The following is a 19,954-nucleotide window of genomic DNA, read 5'->3' as shown; positions in this document are numbered from 1 at the left end:
AGGAATTGTGTACAATATCATACAACCCAATATTTTTCTGAAACGCACTAAGTTTCAGAATATTAAATATACCAGATAGGATTTTACCAGGTCAAAAAATGCAATCACTTGGGCCTCAAGCCTGCGACAAATATAATATAAGCAAGGATATGCATGCCTGTTGATTTACAAAGATGCACAAATCATACGGTTTATGAGTGAAATGCATTAAATAGATTTCTTCGGTTTTGACACACAGAAATGCTGAGGTATAACAGAATCCTCAGAATGGTATTTTGTTAACGAATTTCTATAAAATATGTTTAATATCAGACTAAGATTCTACACTCTTACATCTCACAGGCCCAGTTTGAATCAATTCTGTTTCATTTTTGTCCACCATATCCCTGCAATCTTTTGCTAGTGGGTATTCCTACACAAGCTTTACCTTCTAGGAACAAACTCCCTGTGTAGTCCCAGGTTCAAGTTCCACACCTGATATCTATTTCCTATGATAGCTGAAGCTAATCTTTCCTTTCACCTTCCAGTGATGCGCCCCTCCTAGATCCAGCCTCACCAAAGCCCTTGTTTCTCTCCCTTCTCTTCCTTATCTTTTGTTTCCCAGCTCATTCAAATCAGATAAGCTGATTCTAACACACAGCCAAGCATCAGGAAGGAACACAAAGAGACTATTAAACACAAGGGCACAGCCTTATTTGCCCAGAGCAGGAAAAAAACAGACTCTATAAGGAAAACTCTTTGCTGAAGGTTTGGGGAGAACTCACGAAGACCTGCCGCTGTTGAAAAAGCTGCATGAAACGTATTTTTAAAGCATGTCACTTAATCCAGAGTCTCCAATGAACAAAGATAAACCACACTTTTGCAAAAGGCTCAGTAGTTCAAGTTAAGTGAAGACTTCTATAGAGATGGTGGAGGATAATCTCTAACAAGAAGGCTACATTCCTGCCTTTTCTAAAAGGTAAGAGTGTTAATGACTTTCAGACACAAGGTTACAAGAACTTATTCATTTGAATACCAGCAAAATTGCAGTTTTTGAAAGTTGTCTCAAGGGCTCTATTTGGAGCTCCTGTGACAAAGTTATATACAGAGACTAAACTGAACACCTGCCCTGGAAAGCACTGAAAGGAATAACAAGAGTAGGAAGCAACAGCTGACCTTAACCAACAATACTATTGGTCTTGCTGATAACCTTCTCTCCTCTTCCTTTCTCTTTTATACAATAGCACACCAAATCTGAGTTGGTACCCAAAATAAAATATACAAAAGAAAAACACACAGATATTAAACTAAGAAAAATTCCCAGAGTAGGTTGTGTTGATTAGCTGAATCAGCAGGAGAAGCTGTGTGCCTAGCAGCAAGTATGGGTATTGGGAATGTTGCAATATCCTGTTCAACTGTGTGATACTTCATTCAAATACCTTAATTTCAGCTGACAATGTCATAATTGTAACTTACATTCCCATTGCTGAGAATGGCCTGTACAGAAATCAGTTGGCATTTCTCTTCTGAAACAAAATTGTACCATCTTCTCTGTTCCTTCACATGCTTTTTTTTTCTTTTTTTTTTCCTTTAATCAGCTCACAGCTGTTACGTGTAGAGAAACAAGGATCCATAACAGGGTCAAAAACAACTGCAGTCACTACCACAGCAGCAGTTCCACTGAGTGCCAAGCCAGAAGTAGCTGCAATACTAACTAATTATTTCCTTAACCTGTTCTTCCAGATAATATATAACTATGACCACCACTCACTTCAGATTCTGCTTTAGTGTACATGGCACAAGTATTACCAAAGGGAATTAAAATGACTTGGTAACATCCCCTTATCTGTCTTGTTCCAAAAGCAGTATTAAATAAACAATTTATTTTGCACAAGGAAAGGTGAGGCCCTTTTCATTCTGAAACGACAGAGAGCCTCACCTGAAAAAATTACTGCCTAAGAAAAAAGTTCATACCCACAAACATAAAGCAGCCATACAAGAAGCAGCAGGAATTCCTACTCACCTTGATCCTACTGACAGCTTCCTGAGCCTGCATCATTCTCACATTCTTGGATGGAGTTTTATCAGAAAGGAGATGAGTTGAACCAAGGTAATTGGCAGCAAAAATTATTCCATCAATTAAGTCTTCAGGATCACAAGGTCCAGGAACTGTAACACAGGAAAGCCATCTCTGAAGACAACCATGGTGAAATACAGCAAAACAGGAGAACTCTGACAACTTGAGCTTGCACCTGATGGCAGCAAATCCTCCTCTGAAATACTTCAGTCCAGCATGACAAAAAGGCAACCAGTACTACCAAAGGCACAAAATATCAAACAAATTATATCAAAATTTGTGGTGGGTTGACCCTGCCCAACAAAGCCCTTCTATCACTCCCCTCCTCAGAAGAGCAAGGGAGACAAAATATAACAAAAGTCTCATGGGGCAAGACAAGAAAAGGGAGAGATCACTCACCAGTTACTGTCATGGGAAAAACAGACTCCAGTTGTGGAAACTTGTTTAATCTATTACTAATGAAGTAAGAGCAGAATAATGAAAAATAAAAACAGATGCTCCAACATCTTCCCTCATCCCTCCTTTCTTCCTGGACTCATTTTCACTCTCAATTTTCTCTATCTCCTGCACCCAGAGGCACAGGGGAATTGGGGCTGTGGTTAGTTCTTTCTGCTGCTCCTTCTTTGTCATGGGGAAGAGGCCTCACACTCTTCCTGTGCTCCATTCCTGTGCTCCAGAATGGGATACCTCCTGCAGGAGACAATCCTTCAGAACAGACTGCTCTGGTGAGGGCTCCCTATGGGGTCACAAGTCCTGCCAACCAATCTGCCACAGGTGCACTCCTCCCTCCAGTGGGCCACATATCATGCAAGGAGCCTGCTTCAGCTTGGGATTTCCATGGGATCATAGCCTGCCTTTTTTGGTCATGCACATGATCTGGCATGGGGTTCTACAGGGTCTGCTTGTGGGTTTGTGGTCCACTGTGGACTTCCATTGGCTGTAGGGACACAACTGCCTAACCATGGTCTTCACCATGGCCTGCATGGGAATCTCACCTCTGGCACCTGGAACATCTCTGGTCCTTCCTACTCTACGGACCTCAGCTTCAGAGATCTCTTTTTTACACATTCCCAGCCCTTTATTCTCTGGCTGCAATTGCTGTGGTGCAGAGCCTTCTCCCCCTTCTAAAACGAAAAATCCCAGAGGTGCTACCACTGTCACTGATGGGCTCAGCCTTGGCCAGTGGTGGGTCTGTCTTGGAGCCAGCTGGTGCTGACTCTATCAGACAGGCAGGAAGCTTCCAGCAGCTTCTCACAGAGGGACACCCTTGTAGACACCCCACTACCAAAACCTTGCTATGCAAACCCAGTACAACATCTCTACAGCAAAAGCTGCAATTGTTCATCCAGCCTGCTTCTCACAATAGTTCTTTCTTTTGTGAGTAGGGATCAGCTTGGAGCAAAATAAGCTGTGATTTTTCACTGTGATAAAGGACAGACACAGTTACTCAGCTTGCTCCTCATCCAGCAAAAACAGCCTTGCAACAGTCACAAGCAGAACGAGGAAAGGTGCAGTTTTATACCAGCCACCAGCCTCTTTCTTGCTTATGCATTAACCACAGTTGGTGCAACAGGCAGAACAACCTCCCTGGGAACGCTCTACACATACCACACATCTCAATATTTTTATGCCACAGAACTTTAAAAATAGTAGACTTAACAAAGATACTGTGGTAAAATACTGAGTTAAATAAAATGTTATTAAATACAGAGAGTATGGGCACTCTTGATGGCAAGCAACTCCCTTAGTCCACAGATCCTTAGAGATCCAATACTCATCAACTTCTGTGGAAAGTGATGGGGTGTACAGTGTTCATGACCAAGCAATGCAAATCCTTACAAAGCAGCACTTATGATTTCTAAGATTTTTGGTGTTTGGCAGCTTTATGTAAAAATTTCATACATGAAAATGTTTCATTTTGATACCATGTTCAAGCTGTTATGATCCAAAAGGGAGGCTGGTTAACTTAAGAAACTTCCTGTTCTTAGAAGGGAAAACCAATTGTTGTTCAAGACAAGTATCAAAGAATGCTCATGGTAAATACATTCACATTCTATCACAAAACACCTGTGTTTACATTTGTCTTTTGTTTTTTCCTCTTAAAAAGACCAAAGGGTGTCTTGAATTATAAGGTGAGGGGCTTCAAGTTTCAAATTACTCAGAATGCCGATTTTGTTCTAATGATAACATGAGACTAAGAACCCCTCAGAATGAGCATGGGCAGTCTTGTTCTCAAGGAAAAGCAAGTCATTATTATGATTAAAATAACAAAGAAAGAGCTGGAGATAAATATTACACTGAAACTACACAAACAGACAGAAGCACATGTATAAATCTTGTGAGTAGATTTGTCTTCTTTATCATTTCTTTAAAAACAAAAATTTATGACTAGCAATTTTGAGATACTTATCTCCAGTGTGCAGTTTGCTCAGGCAGTATGTATCTGAAAAATTCTCAAAATGAACAAGTCACTGCTAAGCACATGACCAAAATTTACACAGAAGTCACAGCACATTTTAAGTGTTGCTATTTATGACTCTACACATGAAAGCCTTTTCACCACTTCCACCACTTTACTACAAAGGGTGCAAAACTCTTTACAGTACAATTTCTGATCAAAATGAGAAAAAAAGTATGAGCAAAGGTGTTAAGACTCCAAGAAACTGGCATATAAAATGCCAAAAAGGTACACGCTCCAATTGCATCAGTGGTGAATTCACAGATAGCACTGCTTTTGAGAATACCTCCGCCTTTTATTATTTCTTACAACAAGACTATTACCTCAATGAAAGCATAGCATAGGTGCTACCAAATTTTTCCTTGCACTGCTGGTGCATAAAAATGGAACAGTGGTAATTTTAAGGAATTCTGTGCTGGACAGTGAACCAAGAAAATTTTAGTTCACAATTTATTTGTTTTTTCCTAAGGTGGAGACAATTATTTTAAAAAGCCCTTGAGAGACAGGACTATCAACAGTGCTTACCTACGGACTAAGTGAATTCTAACCAGAGACTCCAAAACAAGCAGCTTATAATGCAAAGACTAAAACAAGGATCAATTTGCAGTCTAAAGAAAATTATCACATAATCAATTAAACAGAGCGCACTGTAAAGCAATCTAAGGAGTGACAAGGAAGTCCAAGTAAGGTATTACATCAATTGTATTTCTAAAATTTGATCAAGCATGTGGAACAACCACTGTCAGGGGAAAAGTTAAAAAAAAAGAAAAAAAAAAAGAAACTCCTATTTTCTGCTTCTATCATAACTGCACACAACTTGGGTTCTCCTTGCAGTACACACAGGATGCAGACTCATACAAAAGAATACAAAAAGTAACAGCAGTTCATGAGGCAAGTAACTTGCTTTTTCATATTGTTCAGAAAAAATTCAGCACTACTGAAACCTTAACTCTGAGATGGGAAGCAGTAGAGGGAAGGAGCTGCCAAGCAAAGCAGATTTTCAGTGGCAGGCCTGCCAATAAATCCAACTGAGATTAGACAGAGCACTAGTCTTGCTTAGTCTGTTTTCCTTGACCACACACATTCGTGTATGCTGTTATCTTGGTTTGAAAGACAGGTGTCTGCTAAGGAAGGCAGGAGTCTCCCTTGGCGAATGGAAAATGTGGACCTCCTCCCTCCAAATTATTATAATTCTGAAATTAAGGGGGCTCTCAGGCAAAGATACGAGGATAGGAATAACAGTTCTTTACTGGTGTGTGTCACAAGGCAAACGACCAACAGCAACTCTGGTGTTTACAGCAAACAGCAACAGGAGCCCCGTGACCCCTTCCTGGCCGCGGGCGCTTTCCCCGCCGGTGCAGTTCCAATCACAGCCAGCGGGGGCGCTAGTGGCTCCCGGCCAGCAGGGCGGGTGCGCTGATTCCCCTGCGGCTGCAGGGGGCGCTGTGGCATGGGGAGCAGGCGGTAATGGTGGCTCGGCCGGGACGGGAAGGGATGGAGGAGAGGCCTTGCTGCACAAACCCCTGGGACAGCCGATCTCGGTGCCCCTGCAGGGATTCTTGGAAACAGCAAGCTGGGATGGCAGGAATGAGAAAAAATCCGGGGGCGGTACATGAGGTGTATCACAAGCTCCGGAGCTGTAGCTGGAACTGCGGGAGGTCGCAGCAGGAAGGGGCTGCGGGGCTACAGGGCAGCGAAAGCTCGGAGCAGTGCTGGAGAAGCGGGGGCGGGACAGCGGCAGCCCGGCTCCCAGCAGGGCCAAGAGGGGCGAGCTCGAGATCCCCATGGCAGAAGAAGGCAGGACCGATCTGGGTTCCGGCGGCAGCAGGGAACTCCTTTGCCCAAAACAGCAGCTCCCAGTGTCCTCCTCCAAAGCCAAGCAAGAGAGCCCGGCCAGCCACTGCCCCCCACCCCTTTACCTGCCCAGTTCCCAGGGTATCTCCGCCCTTTGGAGAGAAACCCCCCCCAGATAAAAGAAGTGCCACCACATGCCTGAGCTTGGCCACTTCTTTGTTTTTCTTAAGTACCTATAAATACCCAGTAGTTAGTGTTTCCTAGCAACTTAGGGGAAGAATTCTGTAGGTAAGGAGGAACAAAAGAAAAGAAAGTAACCCCCCAACAGTTGTGTAAATATCATAAAGAAAGCAATGTTTGATGTGATTTTGAGAAAAAAAACCCAGTACAACTGATACAGAAACTATGAATGAAGCACTAAAAAACTGAAAGCTCCATGCTTCCAAATTTTTGAAAGAGCACAGTAGGATTTAGCTCACGTTCTAAAAAAGACACATTGAAATCCAAATCAGCACACCCAACCATAGTAGCTTTTCTATTCAGCAAATAAAAGTAAAATTCTATACATTATAAATACAGGTGGGTTTTTTGATGTGAAAAAATGTTTAGAAACTGTAGAACTATCTTACCTTCAACATACGTTGGAAATGAAGCCAAGCTTTTTCTGGACTGTAATTAAGACAAAAAGGATTTCAAACAGAACACAGCATGCACAAATATGCATTAAAAATTTCTCTATGCCAAAAAACCTCTGAAGTTAAATCAACCGGAATTATTAATAAAGGTAGAACACCACTTATTATTATTTATATTTAGTATTTTTAAAATCTAAGCACTTACTAGAGTAAGTTCAATGTATTCCATTTGTGTCTGTCTACTAGACAGTATGGTAAGACCAGACATCACTTATTTGTTGGTTTTCTCTAGTGCACTGATTATCTACCAAGAGTGCTCTACTTTTAATAATCAAGAAATATGCAGGAAAGTACATAATACCTCAAAGATAGCACATCTTCCAACTACAAATAAATGCATATAGAGTATAATATTTGCACTTTACAGTTATAATTCATAACTGAAACCATCATAAACAAAATACAATTATTCATTAGGAATGGTTTCAGATGTATCCCTCACATTAACAGAGCCTACAAAAAGCTTTCTAGATTTTAACGGTTTAGGGAGCAGTCTATTCTGTGGGATAACCAAATTCACCATGACTTCACCACCAACTGTGCTTACACCATATTGAGCACAAAACCACGTTTGGTAGCACCAATTACATAAAGAGTGAAGGAATAAATAGAATCTTGACTTGTGCATGTAAATACACACACTGAAGTAGTACCAAACATCCTACTGGTATTTTCTGTGAAAGACTATGGGACTAACCCTTCAGACATCTGAAGGTTACAACTTTCAGAGCGTGAAATTTGTTTAATCAGTGATGTAAACCACATACAAAAATTTATCAAACAAAATTGTGTGTGACACTATATAATTAGTAATGGATATATTGAAACACCTGCTGCTATCATAGGCAGGTAAGTGGATAGTTAACGAATCTGTAACTGATTGTACTAGGCATAACTCCTCCAATGACTGCCTAAATATTTCCATTTTAAAAAATCTATACAAATTATCAGAATAATGCATAAAATCTTCATTAATTTTCAGTATATTTCTAGATGATACACATGGAAATACATGCCAAATTATTTTTCCTTATGACAGGCAACTTACCAGCATCTGTGTACTAGTGGAAAAACCAGGTAAAACTAGAAAGGTGACAGTTATGTAACAGGTGGACTGACTTAGCCCCAAGGAGTTTTTTCCTTTGTACTATATGGAAAATTGATATCAAAAATATTTTTAACCAATAATGCATGTCTTGCTATAAATTAAAATTTATGAATTAAAAACAAAAGGCATCTGACACAGACAGCTGAGCCTGTGGAAGCTGTAAGTTCTTTTCACGCCCTATGAAAATTACTAAGGTATACTGAGAATTCAACAATTCTGTCCATCAGATTCTGTACTAGCATCAATAAAGATGTCAATAATCAGTGATCTGCTGCTGCCAACCTATTTAAGCTACTGTGAGGACACTGACATGCCTTTTCACATGTGTGGTTCCTTCACCTCTTTCAGATGAATGTTCCTACTGAACCACTTATCCATACAGATTCCAACAACTGTCTGCAATAGTTGCTGATGTAGTGCTAAAGGAGAAATTCAAACATTGGGCTCTGTCAGGCTTAAAGGTCAAATTCCCTACACATGAGAGGCAGCTCACATATATATATACTTCACAAAGTATTTATTTCTTTTTAAGCAGTGAACAAAATCTATGATACAGATTTAGGAACTGTTTAGCACTTTAAGTAGCAACTTATTTTCAGGATAGAGTGGTGCAAACCACCATCATCTATGTCCTTATTCTCGCTCACAAATTTCATTTTTCTTGTTCATTACCCATGTAGAAAGGCATTCTACTAAAACCACTAGAAGAGTAAAGTAACAGATAAAGTTACCAATAGGTGGAAACCTACACCTTTTAATTGTACAGAGCCATGAATAATGAATTATCTACGTCATTAATAATTTATTACTTTCAAAAATCTTGTTTCCATCTTGTATTATAAATTTATATTTAATAAAAAGGTTTCTCTAAGACCTAAAAATCCAGAAATTATGAGGCTGTTTTATCACTTTTATTCTTGCATTAGAAATACTAAAGCAGGAATAATTCCCCATCTGAGGGAAACTAATAGCCCAATACATCCTACAGTGAAACCTGGTTTACCACCTCTGTAACTATGTGTAAGCACATCCTAACAATGGAAATCAACAGTGTTTAGTTTGATTTCGTTCTTTTAGTAAGTTTATTGATACCTAAAAATAGCTAAAATATAGAATACATAGTGACAAAGTCTGTAGTGAAGAATGCTTAAGGCTTTAATAAGGTAACAGTAAAGCAGATGAAAAAAAGCATGATCTATAGTTGAAAACTTGAGAATATGAAAAATTATGGGTTTTTTCAGTCTTTTGAAATTTTTCAGTATTTTCTAAATGCAAATGCAGACTGGCACAATTACATACATGTTACAAGCCTTCCTATCCCTTGATAGTTGCAAAATTTAAAAGGAACAAATGGATTATTTAATTAGTGGTTCATTTTCAAACCACTTATAGTAGATAAGATTTTTAATTTTGGAAGATAACTCATGCACTGCTATAAGTAACAATATGGTATTTTGTAATGGTAGTTTCTAGATTGTTTTCAGTTTATTTTAAAAAGCCAAATAAACCAAATATTTGCAGATTTTTCTTTTTACAGAACCTACCACTCTATACTAATCCAAACCCTTCTTACAACAAATTATTTTCTTTTCATACTACAAGCAATTCTATTCACACTTATTTTGTTTTGGTGGAACTACTGCAGTCTAAAACACTACCAGGTGAGGGGGAAAATCCCCAAATTATGTAGCTTTGTTCAGAGAAGCCTGGAGTCAAGAACTGAATTCTGACTAAGAATCACTTGCAGGCCAGTTTCTACAATGACAAAATATTAAACAACATAAGTTATTACATAATTAATTTTAATTAAACACTTTTTCATCTGGCTGAGAAATACTCTTTTGTAGTGGGGGGAAAAAAGGACTTCGTTTCGTCTCTACTACGGAGTGAATGTTGGCTCTTAGGTAAATCAGTACCCTGCAGCCTGTTAAACAAATTTTGTGACAGCTGAACACAAGAGTCAGAAATGCCATGACAAAGAGTCTTTAGCATGTTAGAAATTCAGTCAGATAGCTAAGCAAGCATAAGGGAAAGAAGCATAAGGAAAGAAAAAAGAAGAAAAGGGATTGCACAGGTACAAGGAAGCAAGGAAAATTAAGAGGCATAAGCAACATGAACAGGACTGTAGCTTTAAAAAAGGTTTTACCTCTTTATTAGTAGAAGCCTCTGCTGTACTGCAGACATCCTGGTGATGTGGCCTGCTTGATGATTCAGCACCTCGAGGTGAAGAGGAATCTGGAGATGGAGACTAATGGCAAGAAAATCAAGTTATTGAGAATATCCAATATAGAAATAATTCTTTCATATTCTACATCCTATGCTCTGACATTCTAAGAAAGAAAAGGTAAAGTCATCTAAGAGTAAGCTGTGATGGGAGACAAGCGAATTGATCTTAAGCAGCACACAGGGATTCAGCTGAAGTTTATTTAGTTGTCAAACTGGGAAAAGTGAAGAAAAGACTGAAATTTCCCCATAAGCACACATGCACTCAGGTATTATTAACCTGAAGTGCTAAACTAAACTAATCTAATCTGAGCAGTGAAAGGCCACAACGGTTGCCCATAAATGTTATTCCATTATCTCAGAAAACAACTTTTATAAACTGTGCAGAGTAATATTGATGTACTCAAGAATTTATTAATATATTCAATGATGATTTAATACCAGTGTAATCAAGGACTGGGATTCCTCATTCTAGATACAGTAGAAACTGGGAAAATATTCAAAAGTTCATGCTATAAGGTCAGTACATGCTATTTAGATCAGATTCCCTCACTCTTCTCCTTTTTCATAAACAATTCAGTAGAGCAATTGTCTACATGACTAATCAGCAAGTATCCTGACAAAGGGGAAGAATATTCTGGGAAAGGATATTCTAATCATAGGCAATTCCTAATGAATGCTGGTGATGTGAAAAATCTGTAGCAAGGTATCTGAAGTATAGAGCAGGGGGCCCTGGTATGACGGTGTGACACAAGAACACAGAATGTGGAATTAATGAAGGTGACCAGAATGAAAGAGAACAAAGTTTTAACCCAGCAGGCATTTTTAGAGGCAGATTTTAAGGAGATACATACAAAACATGTCTGCCCAAGCCAAAATGGAAATCATCAAAAGGGAAGTTTAGCATTTAGCTACAGCTGGGTATTTAGCCCAACAGTCCTGGCATTCTACACTCTCCTTTAACATAGGAAGCTTTGCCAGCTCAACAGTACATGACTGATGGCAAAACACGTCAAATGCTATTCTTATCTTTTCATAAACAGTGTGATATAGCTTTTCTCTGAGACAACAAGTCACACCAGAAAAGGGACACATTTCCAGTGGTCTGAGCTGGCAGCAGCTCCACCCCCGTGCTGTGCATCTACTGCAGCTGAAAAATTGAGTTCTATGAAATAGTCTACAAAAAACCCACAAAACCAAAACCAAACCAAGAACAACAACTAAAAACCCAAAGATCTAAGTTTCTCTTAGCCTCCCTTAGATATGAAACGAAACAAGAAAACATAACTCCCTTCTCCACTTCTTTCTCTTTACAGACATTCCTCTGAGATAATAACTATTAAAAATATAGCTAACTAATAAAGTCTTCCACAGAGTTAAGAAGCAGTTCTTTACAGATATTTCCTTTGTTAAAGAGCAGTCCCTACATCTCCCTGTATTTTTAATCCCAACTGCGAAACAAAAGAAGATGCAGCTGTGAAAGAATCCCTAGAAAGATGGCATGTGGTTACAGCATCAGACTGAAGAATTACTTGCCCAGAGAGCATGTGAGCAGGGGCTGTGGGAGAGATACAGGCTCCCTTGACTTGCTGTGTAATTACCAGTCAACAGTGACACAGTGATGTAACTGCACAAATGGCAACTCCTATTTATATAAACAAGAGTTTTCATAGGGCTCACATTCTTATAATTATACAGTATTTTTGTATTAGGAATAAATTTTAAAGGTGCATAATGCTATTAATGCAATAATGACATCTAGACATTGTAGGATTGAGCTTTAAACAAGAAACAAATCAGTTTAAGCATCAAATGTGTATGTGCACACCCAAAAAAGCACACTGTACAATGACTGAAAACTCTCATATTCACACACTGAAGGATAAAGATTAATGATTTAATTTAAACCAGACAATTAACATTAAGAAATTGTGCATCATTTGAAATATACTAAGGGTTACTCCAGTGGCACTATACCTGCCTTTACTCCGCTATTTTCATCTACAAAGTACCAGAACTAAGTTATTACACAGCTTTCTATGTGCTCTGTTTGAATGTCTGCTCAAATATTTATTTTGGGGGAGAAAACCCCTGAATAACAACAACCTAACAAACAACCACCCTAAAAAAACCAAACCAAGAACCATAACTACCAAACCCAAATATCCAACATCTTACAAAGTCTGCTGCATGACATGACATAGAGCTGTCCTTGAAAACATTTGTACAGGACAGCCCACTCTTTGAAGAATTAACACGCAGTTCTCTTTGACACCAAAACGCATTTTTAGAGGTACTGCATATAACGTACAAGGAAAGAATGCAGTCACAGCAGTAACAAGAAATATTTTGATGGATCATAGCAGATAGATAATTTGCACAGCTGCTCTAAAGTCTAAATAAATGCTTAGTGACCGTTTCACTGCCATTAGTCATTAACAAAACAAATTTTAGAAGCCTAACAAAGTTGCTGTCAGAACAAACACAGTAAGGTCACATGATGCACGCTGTTACTGGGCACAGACATCTGTCAATGAAATTATAATATTTTTTTAGGTGCAGCAATAAAAAAGTGATAGCTATCCCTTTTCTCTTTAATATCTACTTACATTTTTCTTATGAAACTCAAGCTGGTACATCCAAAAATTCTCCATCTCAATTTTGGCGTTGTTTGATTCTAACTAACATGCAACCCACTCCACCTGAGAAACCTTCCCTGCTCTTGTGCAGAGGGATTTAGTAACAGAACTTACAAAAGGAGAACACTGTGTTGCATCTAACCTATCCAGGTCAATCCAGCTGTTTCCAATACAGTTCATGACGAGACATGTAACTGACACTGAAACACCTTCAATTACAACCACTTGCTCTTGCTTTATGAAGGCAGTGTTGTTTTATGTGCTTTCAGCAGCAGATCATTTGAAGAGAGTACAACTTGTGGGTCACATAGTCACACACAAGACTAGGACAAATGGGATGAAATCATAGAATCACAGAGTCACAGAATATTTTATATTGGAAGGGACCTTAAAGCCCCATCCAGCCTGGCCTTGAACACTTCCAGGGATGTGGCACCTGGGAAAATTCAGTGCCAGTGCCTCACCACCTCTGCAGTAAAGAATTCTTCCTTGTATCTAATCTAAACCTACTTTGTCAATTTGAAGCAGCTCCCCCTTGTCCTATCGCTACATGTCCTTGTAAGAAGTTTTTCACTGACCAGTATCCTCAAGTCCTTACCGGTAGAGCTGCTCTCAGTGAGTTCTTCCAGTTTGTGATTGGGACTGCCCTGTCCCTGAGCAGGACCTTGCACTTGGCTTTGTTGAATTTCATGAGGGTCTCACAGGTCAGGTCCCCCTCTCAAGGCTACCCATGTCCCTCCGCATGGCAACCCTTCCCTCCAGTGTGTCAACCACACCACTCAGCTTGGTGTTGGCAAATTTGCCAAGGGTGCATTCAATCCCACTGTCCATATTGTTCACAAAAATGTTAAAGCTCACTGGTCATTTTTTGTTTCAAAAAAGGTAGTTTATTCAGAGGTTTTTTATAGTGTCACATGACGCAATGCCAGAGAATCCCACCTAGCTCACACAACCCGGAGTGTGCCGAGAGTGGCTGCTCCTGCTCCACACCAGTTTGGGCTCGGATGGCAGTGGAGCAGGGCTGCTGGTGCGGGCAGCAGCAGGGCTGCTCTCTACAGCACCAGCTCTGAAGCACCGAGTAAAGACCAGGGAGGGGTCTTTTGTGTGCTTCTCAAAGGACTTTATTCCCCAAGGGGGACAGCGATGAAAAAACTGAAGAACAAAGCTTTGCACAAACTTTTAAATGGGGAGATACACAGGGAGGGTACAACTCTTCAACCAGTCAGGAATATGACAGGGAGATTATGGAGGGGTTGAAAATATGACAACCAGTAGGAAAGAACATGGGAGTTGAAAGGGTCACATGCACCAAAGGGGCTTGGAGGAATAGGAGAATTCCTGGGAGGAGTTTAGGCAGGGAGTAGGGACAACAAGGACTAACAGGGAACCTTCTGGACCCAAGGGCAGGGATTAGGGAGGATTGACATTATGTAGATTAGATAACAGGGGGGGTCTAGGGAGTGAATGCCAACTGGGCAAGAAAGGAGAAAACTTGGGGTAAAACCATCCACCCGAGGGGAGGAATAGGAACAAACCATTCAAAAGAATTTAGAAAAATATGCATAAAGAAAAACACACCACCACAATCATATGTGTGGACAGATCAACAGATGCTTCAGAAATTCAAGAATCACTGAAACAACAGGGCATTACTTATTTGACACTTCTGTCTCCCTACAGGTATTATGGCACAGGTATGGCAAAGTCTCCTTGCACATTAGCTCAGGAGACAATGGGACAAAACAAGGCTTTAAATGTTGTTGCTGTTTTTTAATTTTAGAGATAGTGTTCTGAAAAGAACCCATATACATGAGGAAAAGGTCAAAGCACTATGGAATCTTCAGGTCCAACAAGCGAGTATAGTCAGATGCATTCTATCACAAGAACTGCCTTTATCAGGACAACTACGGCAGTAAATCTCCCAGGTTTTAGGATAACTATGTGACAGTAGTGTCCTCTGTCATTTGTAGAGCTCAAATTCTGTTCACTAAAATATAAACTGAAACCACAGGTTATAGCTAGCAGAAATACCCATAAAGAATGAAGCTAAAAGCTAATGATTATTGGTTGTCTTCGTTGAAAATTTGTTTTAAGTATAGTGCTAAAAACGGTGGGCTTGAAAAAGATGATACCAACTTAGCACTTTACAAAGATTTCCATAACGTGGCACAATCTATACAATTCAATTTATAATGTTGATGTATGGAAAAACCTAACTTTTTACTGTAGTTTTGGTATAACTGTCTCTGCACATACCCCATGCAGTTACCCATCAGTTTGCTGGGTATATCAGAACCTGCTCCCTGTCAGTTGGTGCATACACGATAGGCCAAGGTGACCTGAGACAAGGCTACTGGCTGAACTCACTCAGAACAACACGTGAATAAACGCTATAGGACCTCTCCATACAGAAATTTCAGGCAGCCTAAAGAGATTCCCCCAAAAGGTTCCTCCTGTGCCCACAGTAACTGATAAGTATCGTTTATCATTTTAACTACCACCCTGGGTAGTTAGTATCTAAAGTGAGGGGCTCTGTCAACAGGCAGCTGTTGGGTCAGGACTCTGACTGATCAAACAGCTGAGTCATGCAGTTGCTGCAGCAGAAATGACTAATTTACTTATGGGTAAGACACTTGCTGGTAGTCAACCGAAATTATTCCTGCCTATGCAGATAACATCATGTACGACAGTCTTATGTACACATTTAACAAAGGTGTTTTGTATGTAGCTTAACGTAAACAATAGGAATGGATCACACATGCTGAAGTGATCACATAGGATCGCAGACCAACTGTATCTAAGAACAAATGCAGTTTGGGAAGTCTTGGTTTGTGGAATTTCCCCTGATCCAGGTGATGATATCCTGCAAAGACAGAGCCTCCTGTCACTTGCCACCATCTGGACAATGAAAAACAATCCTATCTGAGAGTTGGACTCACTGCTGGCTGCTTCTCTGAGTACAGACTTCCTTAGCCATACTTGAACTTCAAGCCCAGTTACAAGTCAGTCTGAAAAAATAACTGTGGATTCGTCTTGTGTGTTCAGAAGATTTTAACTATAGCAAGTGCCATTTTAGTTTTCAACAGCACAGAAAAATCAAGTTACTTTCATCTTTCAATAATTCAAAAATGTAATCAAACGAAACAATATTCAAGGGGTTATGTATCAAATGCTCACCGTAATTTAAAAGCCAGTAGTTCATCTGGGAGTTTGCCTTCAAGCTGACTAATTGCTAAATTTAAGCTTTCTTCTGTGTGATTGATGAATAGAATACTTTTTGTTTTTGTTTGCTTTGGTTCTTTAGTGATTTTTGGTTTGGTGAATTTGGGACTTATCTCCCTGCATAATCTTAAGTCTGGGTCTGTCATAAATGATGGAAAGCTGACTTACAGTTTGTGTGCTCAACCAACAGTTTTAAAAGATCTGCTCAAAAAACCCCTCACCTGTCAATAAAAGTTCATCTTTATTTTAATTGTTTCCTTTCTCTCTTTTCCCCTCTGAGCTCCTTTATTACTGAAGCCTGCTTAATTATTTAAAAGGCTTCTCTATTGCCTTTTAATAATACATTACTCCTGCTGTGGAAAAAGTGAAGCAAATTCATCTCCATGAAAACACGGAGGTATCAAAATTGAGAAAATCCTGCAACTGAGAATGCAAGGGTTGAAATAAAATATGCATAACCAAAAACCACAGAGAAGCAAAACAACATAGCTCAATTCTGTTCCACCTGGAAGACTTGTCTTCAGCTCTGAATTTCTCCTTCACAAAACAAAACCATCCATATATGTGATTTTATTTTGTTCTAGGGTTTATTTTAACACCCCACCACCTCAAATGTCTGCAGAGGAACAGAGATTATAAAACACCAGTGACAGGGCTTTACAAAACCAAAGTACCTGGCATACAGAAACAAATCATGTCTGCAGGTCAACAAAGCTTGGCTTTCAAATATATAACCCCACGGATAACTGAAGAGACTTCAGAAAAAAGTAGTAAAAAGTGGTTCTTAAATGGACGATTTCTGCCACCAAACCATTTTTTTCTCCTGATTATGGCAGAGTTGAAGCAGGCAGCCTGCTTCTACTGTTTAATTCACAGACCAAAAAATTCTACTTGACTTTTTGAGCCTTCCAGCACTTTTCGCAGTAGGTTTTTGTACTTCCACAACTAAGAAAGCCACTCTTCTCAAAGCTCTGTAACAAAGATACTTTTTTTCCCATACATTTTAAGCACCAGAATATTTCACTGCATTTTGAATTATCTACTACACAAAACTGTAATCCTTTCCACTTGAACATGTGGATAAGTATTCATCCTCAAATCCAGATCCATGCACTGCAGGTCTCCTATTTAGACCTTTAAACACCACAATTTCTGTGCTTGGTTAGGCACATTCACAGGTTTCCAGTGGAGAATCTGACAAGAATGGTGAGCAAGAGCTACCTAAATGGGATATGGGCCTACCTGTCCAGTGAGGTAACTGTGTGCATCTAGAAGGTATTTTCCTAAAGAATGTATGTCTCCTGCTCCACTACTCTCAGGCAGAGATTGTGCTACTAGGTCCATGCTTAAGCTTTTTCATAGCTCCAGCTACAAACTTTATTCAGTATGATTAAAAGGCTGAGAAAATTGGGATTGTTCAGCCTGGAAAACAAAAGGCCTTGGGTAACCTAACTGCAGCCTTCCAGTGCCTGAAGGATGCCTAAATGAAAGCCGGAGAGAGATTACATGAAACAGCAGGTAGTGACAGGACAACGGGAAATGGCTTCAAACTGAAAGAGGAAACGTAGAGATTAGATATTAGAAGAAATTCTTTACAGATCTCATTTGTGTGGCAAATGTTAAAAAGTACTCTTGCTACCTTTATTCAAAAGACACTGAGGATTTTTCAGCTTTTATCAAATACACAAGTACAACACCTTCCCCACAAACTCACTGTCCAGACCACCCCTGATGCAAGTGAAAGCATGCATCACTAAACCAGGGTGCACAAAGCACATGGCAGCTAATACTCTCCATTGTTAAATATTAAGCAGATACCCCTTTAAACTATTTATTTATTCACAGAAGTCTGCTACCTGCCTCCTACATCATATGAGTACCATAATTTATTACAACAGATCATCCATGGGCAATGAGCAATTTACTTTTCTCATACACTTGACCAAGCATTCCTTTTGAGAATGTTTGAGAATTTTGAGAATAAATACTCAGGAATTACTGATAATTCTGGTAGATTAATCTGTGAATAAAAACAGAATCAGGACATCTTAAGAACACACAGATACAGTGATCTGTATCTTTCTTACCGTCACATTCATTCCATGTCTTTCCTAACAGTCCCAAATTATACCTAGCTGCAGGTTAGCTGAATACTTCTGAATCGTTAGCTTCTTAAAATAGTCTCTGGACACTTCCAAATGGCATCCAACCAAGCATTCTGCTGTGAATGCATTACTCAAATGCTCAGGACTGGGATGCAACAGCTACCTTCTTGGGAAAAAAGGCAAAGAAGGGTGTTGTATTTAATGAGTCTCAACCACAAACCATTCTTCTGGCTTCACTAGTCTCAAGTGGAGATCTTCTAGCCAAATAAAAAGTGACTGCTGTTTTTATCTAAAGAAGTCTTACAAGTTTCAATATCATATGATTAAGAAGACAATATTATTAGAGATATTTTCAGGTAAGTTCTGTCTCTAAAAGAAAATTGTTTTGCAAAAAAACTATTTGAGGGTAATTTTCAAAGTAGACTTGCAAAATAACTGAAGGCAAAAAAAGCACCCAATTTGCATTATTTATCTGCAGTAATTTGATACTTCTGGGGCAAGAAACTACTGTGTCTGCCTGAAGGTAAAAACACTCATATTTCCAGGTCAATGCTATAAATCAGACTGAAAAATATCTCTGGCATATACTGGTTGCACTGAAAAGCCCTCATCTGAGATCCTGCTTTCTTCTTGAGGGAGACAGAACAACTTACAATTAGATGAAGGGGCTTCAACTATATTTTAATTACACTGAGCACGGATAGTCACTTAGCACAAGCTACTTTTGCCCAATATACAACTAAGCAGTTCTAGGAATGCTTCATTAAAGATAGCAAACAGTTTTTGAGTTGCCATCTAAATTAAAGAATCCAGTAAAGCAAATACATACCTCTTCTTCAGGGAAAAACAAAATTCCCACTCAGTCCCAAGTCTGTTCTACAAGTCTTCTCCTCAATCTGCTTTAGATCTTCTGAATTATTTGTGTAATTTACTTCTTCCTTCCAAGAACACAGATTCTTTGTACATCTATGCCATTGTTTCTCTCTTCACTGAGCTATACTGTCATTATACATCACTGTTTTGATTTCAGCCAGCCCTGGAAATTTCAGTCAGGTTCTTATCTGACATGGTACAAAAAAATTGAATAAGAAATAAATTTTTTGGTGCAGAATGGGAATCTCTATGTACTTCAATATTTAATGTATGCAGAGCCAAATAAAAACACCTGTTTTGTTCACTATATGAGCATACCAGGCTGAGTCATATCAGCATATCTCAGAAAACTTCAATTTTGCACGATGCACCTGGATTTTGGAGAGCAGGGGAAGCACCTTCAGGAACAACTTGGTGCCCTCAGGATCCTCAACCTAATGTCACCAAGACCATCCCAGTACTCAGTGTTACAATCAGTTAGGAAGCAACAGAAAGTTTTTTGATTCTCCAAGCAACAGCATTTACAGACAATATGGTAAACAAAATGCGAAGAAAAAGAGTAATGTGACCTATTTGAAAATGGGGACAGAAATTATTTTAGTTTTGGAAACTCCTGAAGTTAAGTTAAAAATAATGGTTTCCCACACAAAATAATCTGGGAAGACTTCTTCCCTCACATGACCGCAAATCAACTCTGTAACAGACACAATTTTAAAAATATTTGCAGAAGTAACTCTTGTAATATGATTGTTTGGGCATTAAGGTTCAATTAGGTTTTCTA

The 19,954-nt window shown here is 39.2% G+C and overlaps 1 protein-coding gene across 2 annotated transcripts in view; it reads right to left on the bottom strand.

Moving 5' to 3' along the window:
* Positions 1-19,954, bottom strand: part of APBA1 (amyloid beta precursor protein binding family A member 1) — a 100,075-nt gene that overhangs the window by 24,823 nt on the left and 55,298 nt on the right. For both annotated transcript variants that reach the window (XM_066181335.1, XM_066181336.1), the window contains exons 3-5: positions 10,258-10,359; positions 6,938-6,977; positions 2,003-2,148 (exon numbers count right to left, since the gene is read on the bottom strand). In XM_066181335.1, coding sequence (XP_066037432.1) covers positions 2,003-2,148; positions 6,938-6,977; positions 10,258-10,359 — 288 coding nt within the window. The remainder of the gene's footprint in view (positions 1-2,002; positions 2,149-6,937; positions 6,978-10,257; positions 10,360-19,954) is intronic.

The sequence above is a fragment of the Chamaea fasciata genome, unplaced genomic scaffold (genome assembly GCF_029207755.1).
Source record: "Chamaea fasciata isolate MVZ Bird 193981 ecotype frontalis unplaced genomic scaffold, bChaFas1.0.hap1 SCAF_4, whole genome shotgun sequence".
Lineage (NCBI taxonomy): Eukaryota > Metazoa > Chordata > Aves > Passeriformes > Sylviidae > Chamaea > Chamaea fasciata.
This window is presented reverse-complemented; position numbering and strand designations above follow the sequence as displayed.